Here is an 11,124-nt window from a genome sequence, read left to right on the forward strand (position 1 = left end):
CAAGAAGTATCACTAAATTGAAGGACTTGATCCAGTAGTGCAAAACACCAAATATTATGGAAATAGTATAAAGGTAAATTTAGTGTTTTCTCCATAGCAATTTGCTGTATAACAACACTAGGAATATACTTTATTTATGTGATGTACAAATGTCACATTCACTGCCTAGGAATAGCTATATTTGTGATCAAATACAAATTATTTATCTTTCTATGAATCCTAACACATGCTCATTTCCTGTGTAGGATGGTAGCAACAAAATAATGTTGGAGTCCCACAAGGTCGAATACCATGTCAATATTTCTTCCTTTTCTACATAAATGACCTGCCACTTGCTACTGACATCCAATCTGTTTTATTTGCTGATGATACATAAGTTCTAATTGAAAATGAAGTGCCTGAAAAAAATCCATAAGGTGTCAAAATACTATAGAAAAACTTGAATATAGGTTCTGTTAAAATGGACTAAATGTAGCTGAAACCAAAATGATGCAATCTGAAATCAGATCATAAGAACAGGGTGAAATAAAAATAAATTGCAATGATCAGGATATCACAGAAGCAAACCATGTCAAGTTCCTAGGCTTAAATCTTGATAAAAATTTAAATTGGAAGGTACACTTTACTTATCAAGTAAACTGAATAGCTTGCCATTTGCAATGTGTATTTCATCAGATAACACAAACAAAGAGGCCAATAAGATAGTCTACCATTGCTACTGTGAGTCAGTTATTTGTTACAGCATAATCTTCTGGAGAAATTCAGCAAACATCACAAGGCTCCTAATATTACAAAACAAAACAATTAGGAACATGTCAAACTCCCTGCTGATTAAAACTGTGTGCCAGACCGATTCTCAAACTTGAGACCAGACTGTGGCTAAGCCACGTCTCCATAGTACCTTTTCTTCCACGAGTGTGTCTTGCAGAATTTGCAAGTGAGCTTCTGTTAAGTTTGGATGGTGATGGAAGGAAAGCTGCGAGGACAGGTCACGACTCATGCTTGAGTAGCACACGCTAGGCAAAGCCCCGAGTTCAAGTTTCGGTCCGGCACACAGTTTTAATTTGCCAGAAAGTTTAATATCAGCGCACACTCTGCTGCAGAGTGAAAAATTTCATTCTAGGAACTTGTCTGTTACCAAACAAAAAGGATCCAGTCACCCACAATTAAAAAATTTAAAAACATTATCCATCCCCTCCTTCTAGGCCAATATATTTGAGGTGTTGATTTTCTTATACAAAAACCAACATACACTTGACACTTTCCATTTTCATCACAACTACATCACTCACCATAGAGAGAAATTTAAACTTCAGACACACCATTTAATATGCTGCACCTGAACATCAAAGTATATGGAGTTAAAAATTTACACTAAAATAAAATGCAATAATATAGTGTATTTAACATGGAATTTGGTTCACTGAAAAGATTGCTCTTTACTTTTCTCGTGGAAAAACAATTATTCCGTTGAAGAATTCACTGAGGACAGTGTCACAGTTTGAACAAGGTATCTCAAAAAGTATATAAAATTATGTACACTTTTGTATTTCTTTCAAAAATGTTAGTGTTAAGCTTCACATATCTCCTATAAATCAAATAAAATGATTTGAAAATTGTACATAACAAGTGAATAAATCACATTACATGTTACACAGTTTTACTCATTAATACCCAACTTTCAAGAAAACTGAAGTCTTCTACATTCTTCAGGAAAATATTGCAATTAATTTTTTTTGTCATAGTTTGATTACATCTCTGCAAAAATTAAAATACAAGTCTGTAGGTTGAAAATAAATATTTTATTTTAATAACAAATTTTAATATGGCAAAACCTCATCAACCAAATTCACTGCTATAATGAAGTGGAATGTATGGAGAGAAAGAAGATCAGTAATCTCATGCATGACTGGGTAAAACCCAATGCAAAAGATATGCAACCTTAGGAATGATAAAACTGCCTCCTTCAAGTCAACATTAGTAATGAAAAGAACAAAGAGCATACTACAAAAGTTTCTTTAACCTGGTAATTAAATAATTATATTTAAGAAGCAGAGAAAATATGTGATATGACCAGCAAACATTATTATTTTTTCTTAATAAATTTATCCAAGGTTCTCATTCTGATTACTTTTTAAAAGACTTGAAACAATACTATATGCCATCACATTACTGCTGTAATTTGCATTTATTCTTATGCAACGCCCATTAAATTCTAAATACAAGCCTAATCTGTTCATGTGATTCTACCACGCACTTTTTGATAGGAATTGTGGCCTTTAACATTCACATCATGCCACCTCACAGTACCGAGTCCAAACAAAATAACTAGTCATATGATAACAGGCTTAACTGCCACAAAATAAGTACATTTTTAAAAGCATTCTGCTCTCTCAAATCTTTGCTAATGATTAAATAATAAACTTCTGAGATCTGCACGAAATTTCCCAAATCTTTCATTCACTGCAAATAGTAGAGTATTAAAAGCTCCAGAACCTGACTAAGTAAAATGTATGCAATCCAGGAAACACTAAAAATTTGCTTGATCTGAATGACTATATTCAAGGATGCAAGCATGAAATTAATTTTTCTATTAACAGTTGTTCAATCAAATTCCATCCAAGCATTAGGTCATACATAAAATTAAAACATTTAGGCACTTGAACATGTAGCTCCCAAAATGGTCATTCACAAGAACAATATTAATTTATTTTTGCCAAAGACATAGCATTATTTTTATCATCATTGTTGTTATTATTACTTCTACTCAGTTTTGCCCCTGATGTACTCTTTTTTACGAAGTATGAGCACAGCAGTTTTGTAGCATGAATCTGTGGATATGTCTGAAATTTATGATGGACATTAGTCTTATAATATTTGAACTCTTGTCCAATGATACAAACACAGCAGTACAGTGAATCAGGCAAGAGACCGAAACTCAAAATCGGGACCTTTGCCTTTCACAGGCAACTGTTCTGGAAACATCCCTCTGGCTGTGGCTAAGCCATGTCTGCAATATCCTTTCTTTCAGGAGTGCTAGTTCTCCAAGGTCTGCAAAGAGAGCTTCTGTGAAGTCTGGAAAGTAGGGAACAAGGTACTGGCAGAATTAAAGCTGTGGGGACAGGTCGGAGTTGTGCTTGGGTAGCTCATGCGGTAGAGCAAGAAAAGACGATACTAAAGAATTTGCCCCAGAATACAGCTCACAACATGTAAACCAACAAAAGAAAAATTACATAAAAGTACTTCATCAAAATATTCAATACTTTGGTAACAAAAAATTAGAAGCAGAAGTACTCCTGAGTGAAGTAAGACCAGACATATTATGCATAAGTGAACATGGACTAACTGAAAGTAAAATACATAATGTGGCAATAAAGGACTACAAACTAGCTAGTTACTTCTGCAGATCTAAATATAAGGGTGGTGGCGTTTGTATATATATTAAAACAGGTACTCTATCAAAGAATGTAAACAGTGAAGCTGCTACATTTCCCATAGCTAGAGAAAAAGACTTTGAAGTTACTGGTATAGTGGCAGAGGATTTTAGAGTGTTTTGTGTGTACAGGTCACCATGTGGCAATATTAGCATCTTTCTAAAAAAAGTTGCTAGCTTTTTGAGAATGAATATGAAGAGAAATCTTATTATATGTGGAGACTTCAACATTGACATGGGAAAAGACGCAAAAATAAGACAGGATTTTGAAGAATTGTTAATACAGCATAACATGAAAGTGACAATAACTGCACCAACAAGAGTGACTTCACAAAGTGAGACAATTATTGACAACATAATTACTAATATGTATAACTATGAGTCACATGTAGTTCAGACAGAAATATCTGATCATCATGGACAACTAATCAGCTTTTGCAGAAGTAATGACACAGTATCAGAACCAAAACAAACAACCAAAGAAATTAGGATCATCAGTGAACAAAATATCAACATCTTTAGAACAATGTTAAGTAAGGAAACCTGGAATGAAACCCTACAGGCCCAGAGTGTAAATGAAAAATATGATGCATTTATTTCAACAATTAAGTACCATTTTAATGTAGCATTTCCCAAAGTAAAGAGACAAGAAAGGCATCAAGATCAAGCACAGTGGATTACGAGTGAAATACTAGAACAGCGAAGGAAGCTTCAGGATGTGAGACGGGTGGGCGAAGCTGAAAACTATAAAATGTTAAAAAAGAAGTATAGAAAAACAATAAGAGAAGCGAAAGCAAGAGCAATTGACACCACTATAGCGAACTCAAAAAACAAGGCAAAGGCAGCTTGGAATGCAATCAATGCTGAAAGAAAGGAAAAAGATGGGTCAAACAAAGAAGAAGGTATTAGGTCAATTAAAGTAGACAACACAGTGGTCACAGATGGTATGGAAATAGCAAACATACTGAATAATAACTATATCAGTGTAGTAGAAAACCTAAAATTGGAAAGAAATAGTCAAAAACAGAAGGGTATTAAGGTACCAAAACGATCATGCAGTACTATGTTCTTAAGACCAGTCACGGAAGATGAATTGCGGAAAACTATACAGAAACTGAAGTCCAAGAAATCAGCTGGTGATGATGAAATATCAAATCATGTAATAAAGCTGGTATGTGAGGAGATAATAACACCACTGCTGAACACAGCAAACTGTTCTTTCTGAGATGCAATTTTTCCAGAAAAACTGAAGATAACGAAGGTAGTGCCAGTGTACAAGAAAGGGTGTAAGGATGATCCCAACAACTGCAGACCAGTTTCACTGATATCAGGTTTCTCAAAAATTCTAGAAATGCTTATGTATACCAGATTAGTTAACTATTTGGACAAACATAACATTCTCATGACCTCACAACATGGTTTCAGAAAGGGTAAATCTACAGAATCAGCAATTGTCGGTCTAACAGAATACATTTTACAGTCCTTAGATGAGAAAAAGGTTGTCTCTGCAATGTTTCTGGATCTTTCAAAGGCATTTGACACCATTGACCATGAAATGCTGATACAAAAATTAAGCAACTATGGAATTCGGGGGCAACCAGGTGAATGGATAAAATCATACTTGTGCAACCGCAAGCAGTATGTATCATTAGGAAACTCATACCAATCAGAAACCAAATCCATCAAATATTGAGTGCCGCAGGGTTCGGTAATGGGGCCATTGTTATTTAATGTATTTGTTAATGATATAGGTGTTGAGGAGGAAGAAAAGAAAATATTGTATGCTGATGACATGACAATACTAAATAGTGACCAAAATATGGAACAGCTTGAGAGAAGAGCATACATATCTGCAAATGTCACAGCTCAATGGCTGTTGGAAAATGAACTGGTTATAAATCTAAAAAAAGACTATGTATGCAGTGTTTAAAAACAAGGAAAAGGCTGTAGACATGGATTTAGAGGTTGATGGAACAAGGCTGGAAGAAGTAGAATCTGCTAGATTCTTAGGTATTCTTGTGGATGATGAACTGAAATGGAAAAAACATATCAATAATGTCTGTAAGAATCTGAGCTCTGTCATATTCTTAATGATGCAGCTATCACAGTATTCAGACAAGAACCTTCTGTGTACAGTGTATCATGGACTTTTCGAACCATACTTACAGTATGGAGTGACTGTGTGGGGAAACTCAAACAAACAAGAGACAAAACGAGTGTTCACATTACAAAAAAAAAGCAATTAGGACCATTTTAAGAAGAAAGACCTCTGAAACATGCAGAAACTGTTTCAAGAATTTAGGTATCTTAACTTTTTCATCGTTGTATATATACAAAACAATAATGTACATCACAAAAGGCAGTGAGGACTGGATTACAAATGCTAGTGTACACACCCACAATATAAGAAAGAAGAATGAAGTACGGAGCATACCCCACCGACTGGCAATGCTAGAAAAAGGACCCCAGTACTCTGGTATCAGACTACTAAGAAGTCTGCCCAAAACCCTGCAAGATAGTGTACTTCACAATGACTTTGCAAAGAAACTTAAAGACTATCTCATTGAAAAAGAGTTTTACAGTGTTGCAGAATACTTATGCCATTAAATTTGTATATATTGTTACTCATTATCAGTGATGTAAAAATGTAAGCTAAAGGTGTAGAAAAATAAGTGATAAAGAATTTTAATACTTTGACATGTCCTATATTACACGTACATTTACTGTACACAATGTAATCTTACAGGATCAAATAAAATTCAATTCAATTCAATTCAACCTGCAAAAGGCAAAGGCCCTGAGCTCGAGTCTTAGTCTGGGCACACAGTTTTAATCTGCCTGGAAGTTTCTTAAAATGTTATTCTTATGTTTATTCTGAACATTTTAAAAGTGTCGCTACAACATTTGTTTTCTACTGATTTAGCTGTAGCAAAAGCTCTATCATACCACAACTCAAAATCTGTAGTTTCGATTATTTTTCATCAGAAGCACACTGATGCGTACTGTCACAAATCGAGCATTGATGATGATGATGATGATAATAGCAGTAGTAGTAATAATAATAACAAAAATAATAATACAAATATAAACGAAATGCTGATAGTGATGATTCTTTCACTCTAACCTCTAAAAGAAATAAATTATGCTATGTACGATGAAAACAAATTGTGAAACTTATAATGTGCCAATAACGGAAGACCTTTTGCGTTCTACTTGATGTGACTATGTCTGTATTTTGCTGAAAGACTGTACAGTTACTATTAATGTATTATTTTTTTAAACTAAGTTTTATCATATTTGAGCATGCTTATGTACATAAACACATAAATGCACATATGGAAGCTCATGCACACTTGTCCCATTATCTGAATATGAATTATATTATTAAATTATAATTCTTCACTGAAAGATGCATCCAGAATGTGAACATTCTGTGATAATTCCCTACCAGTACGTTTAGTGTTATAAAATACATGACTGAAATACATACAAAAAATTACCATTTGTGAAAATCTTCACAATAAACTGATTAGTGGTACACATTCCTTCCTACAAGCAAAGTAACAAAATAGTAAGACCAAAACAAATGTATCTTTTTGAATGTTAGCCTAAAGAGTCACACTAAGTCTGTTAGCAATTTTTAGTAGTTTGCATCATAAATAAATTCTATAGATTAAAATTGGGCTATAATTAAGCACAGCTTATGCACACTGACAAAAAGTACCACTACTACACCATTAGAGGGCACTTGATTGAAAAACTGATGTAGTATTGGTAAGTTATCTATACAGTATAACTGTTGAAAATTTCATGAAATATGAAACGAATATCTGAAATGGAAGAACAGTCTGGCACATCTCAACACAATGAATGTGTTAACAATTCTGTCAGATAAGAAGTGACCTTATCTCTTTAGTTATTACCCCTAAACATTAAACGTAAAAATAGAATGTTGACAGAAGTTAATACGATTTAGTGGCAAAATCTCTTTCAATTCCTACAAAAAATAAAAGTTAAAATACAATTAGGCTTACATCTAAGTTTGTATGATGATCACTCTTATAAAAAGTTGATCCTACATGCATATATCTCCTGATCAGGAATCTCATGGACCTAAATTCTCCTTATCTTGATCCTCATCTCCATCATAAAATTCATTTTTTTGCTCAATTCTCCGATCCTCTTCTGCTTGACTTACTCGCACATCAGGATCTGGTTCATCATGTCCAACTTCATCTTGGGATGGAAAGGCATCTCCTGGAACATCATGCATTTGCACACTGGGAGAATGCTGACACATTTTCAAATTATCATACACATGTTTTGTTATTGTTTCTAAATACTGCTTGCTATTTGCATTATCTTGTCGGGTAACAACCTCTGGATGCAATGTAAAATCAGGAGCAAAGTACTCTAAGTATTCAGTATATGGTAGTTCATTACTAATTTGTTCATCTACGAGGAGTGATGTTTCATACGTCCAACATCTAGCAACATTTCTTAATGTATAGCCCCCTCCTCCAACTGCCAAAAGAGGTACATTTAAATCCCTCACAAATTTTACACATTCACCATGACCTTTCGTGCTTAAGCTGAAGCATCCAAGGCGATCATTTGCAAGAGAGTCTGCACCGCATTGTAAAACTATGGCAGTAGGTTGGTAGAATTCCATTACACTTGATATAACAGGTTTGAACACTTGAAAATAACTCGAGTCATCGATACCCTCCTTTAAGGGTACATTCACGGAATAATAACGACCACTTTCAGCTCCTATTTCGTACATATCACCAGTGCCAGGAAAAAAATAATTTCCATATTTGTGAAACGAAACTGTCATCACTCTATCTGTCAAGTAAAACGCTTCCTGCACGCCGTCCCCATGATGAACGTCAATATCTATGTACAATACACGAGCATGATACTTCAGAAGTTCTAAGATTGCTATTACAATGTCATTCACATAACAAAAACCTGAAGCTTCAAATTTTTTGGCATGATGCAAACCACCAGACCAGTTTATTGCTATATCGCAGCAGTTGTTATTCAGCTTCATTGCACCCTCCAATGAAGCTCCTGTATACATTGAGCAAAAGTCAAACAGTCCTTCGAAAACTGGACAGTCATCACCAACATTAAAGTGACTTAAATATTTCGTGTAGCCCTGCAAATTTTGTGGTGTCACACGCTGGAGAAAGTCTATGTATTCATCAGAATGAAATCTACACATGTCATGTGCTGACGCGCGGTACGGTCTATAAATCTGCATTTTTTTATAAAGTCCATAATTCAGAACAAGACTGTGAATAACAGAAAGTCTGTGTGGTTTCATAGGATGTCCTGGTCCATAATGGAAATTGCCCACATCTGGATTGTAAAAGTACGACACTACTTTCTTCGACATTGTGCAAAATATCGAGCAAAATTTTCATAACAACATAGGCTCCTTATCCATCACAAACCATAAACAAATACGAACACAAACACGAAACCACAAATTCAAAGATATTGTAAAATAATAAACAAACAACTTTATCTCTGACGTACAATGTCGGAGGATGCTAAGTTCACCGGATTTGGATACGATGTGACGTCATTATGACGTAACACGCTACATCGAAAACGATAGAAACCGTATATCGACTATTCGACTTTTGTGAACTTTCGAGAGATTGTGACAGGGTAGCGGTGTGCTCTGCGCCATTCGTTTAAATATGTTTTGCGTTCCTTGCGTTTAAATCGTGTATAGTACTGTGTTTGTGTCCTGTGCGTTGTTTTTCGTTTGCTCGTCTCTCATTATGTGTTCAGCATTCGAGAGACTAATGAGAGAAAAGCTTACCACCATGGAATGCTTTGACACTGCATTCAATCATTTCATACGTCAATCAGTACTAGACACTAACCTTTGGTTAAGATTACATTGAGAAATCCACTTCCGCTCGTATTTCATCTCCGGTCGACGATTTTTCTTCAACAATGCCTCATATTTTTCTTTTTAAGTTCGAAATTCAATCATTCTACACATCAGTCATTACTGGACACTAAGGTACCTGTCTCTGCTGTCCGAGTGTCAAATTGCTTGGAATTATGGTTGATAAAAGACTATCTTGTGATGGACATATAAATTACTTAGATTAGATTAGATTAGATTTACTTTCATTCCAATTGATCCGTAGTGAGGAGGTCCTCCAGGATGTGGAACATGTCAAAAAAACAACAATACATGACAAATATTTACAACTAAAACAAATAAGCTAATGTACCATTCCACAGGTCCCAAGTGGAATTATCGTCATTTTTTAATGAACACTAAGAGTTATTTTACAAATACTAATGCACTGAATTTAAAATAAAAAGGTTTTTTATTTATTTATAAGGTAATAAACATGTAATACAACTACTGTAATACTTATTTACAATGAACACATTACTGCACTGAAATGGTGGAGAAGTTAGATTATACTTACACACACACACAGACACACACATTTTCAATGAACACGTTACTGCACTGAAATTTTGCAGAAGTTATGTTGTACTTATATACAAATCAGTTGGTTTTACTAAGAAATTCATCAATGGAGTAGAAGGAGTTGGTCACCAATAAATCCTTTAGGCTTCTCTTAAAATGAATTTCATTGGTTGTTAAGCTTTTTATGACTGCTGGCAAGTTATTGAAAATGTGTGTTCCTGAATAATGCACACCTTTTTGTACAAGACTAAGTGACTTTAAATCCTTGTGAAGATTATTCTTATTTCTAGTATTGATTCCATGAATTGAGCTGTTGGTTTGAAAAAGTGATATATTTTTAATGACAAATTTCATTAAGGAATAAATATATTGGGAAGCAGTAGTTAGTATCCCTAGTTCCCTAAACAGGCTTCTGCAGGATGTTCTTGAGTTCACACCACATATAACTCTTACTGCATGTTTTTGTGCCCGGAGAACTTTAGCTTGGCTTGATGAATTACCCCAAAAAATAATCCCATATGACATTATGGAATGAAAGTAAGCATAGTATGCCAGCTTTTTCATTTTTATATCACCTATGTCTGACACAATTCGCATTGCAAGTAGAGATTTGTTAAGACACTTCAGCAGTTCTGTGGTGTGCTCCTCCCAGTTGAATTTATTATCAAGCTGTAATCGCAAGAATTTAACACTGTCCACTTCTTCTATCTTCTTGTCATCATATGTTAGACATATACTCTTGGGACACCCCTTACAAGTTCTGAACTGCATGTAGTGTGTTTTTTCAAAGTTTAGTGACAAAGAATTGGCTAGGAACCAGTGATTAATGTCCAAAAATATTTTATTAGCTGATCTTTCTAAGACTGCACTTGATTTGCTATTTATTGCAATGATTGTATCATTGGCAAACAAAACAAACTTGGCATCTGGTAATGTTACTGATGAAAGGTCATTTATATACACAAGAAAAAGTAAGGGCCCCAAAATGGAACCTTGTGGGACCCCACATGTAATTAGTTCCCAGTTGCACGAGTTCTCTTTCAGCTATATAAATTAAGAAAAAAAAGTCAGCAAGAGTATGCTGCTACAATCTAATATGTACTGACAAGACCAATTGTATGAAACCATACTAAAATGTTGATAATAAATAAATATTATTTTCGGCGTAAGCATTCAATACAACAATCACACAATCTAATCTGGTCGGGACATAAGAAGA

The 11,124-nt window shown here is 34.6% G+C and overlaps 1 protein-coding gene across 5 annotated transcripts in view; it reads right to left on the reverse strand.

Annotated features, from left to right (window-relative positions):
- The window catches only part of LOC126202963 (histone deacetylase 3), a 34,401-nt gene extending 25,469 nt beyond the window's left edge, over positions 1-8,932 (reverse strand). For 4 of the 5 annotated variants that reach the window (XM_049937094.1, XM_049937092.1, XM_049937093.1 and 1 more), the window contains exon 1: positions 7,468-8,932. In XM_049937094.1, coding sequence (XP_049793051.1) covers positions 7,539-8,837 — 1,299 coding nt within the window. In that variant the 5' untranslated portion in view covers positions 8,838-8,932 and the 3' untranslated portion in view covers positions 7,468-7,538. Of the gene's footprint in view, positions 1-170; positions 399-7,467 lie in introns of those variants that run through there. The other variant, XM_049937096.1, reaches the window with a different exon arrangement.
- Between the last annotated feature and the right edge of the window lie 2,192 nt (positions 8,933-11,124).

The sequence above is a fragment of the Schistocerca nitens genome, chromosome 9 (assembly GCF_023898315.1).
Source record: "Schistocerca nitens isolate TAMUIC-IGC-003100 chromosome 9, iqSchNite1.1, whole genome shotgun sequence".
In the NCBI taxonomy this organism is placed as follows: Eukaryota; Metazoa; Arthropoda; class Insecta; order Orthoptera; family Acrididae; genus Schistocerca; species Schistocerca nitens.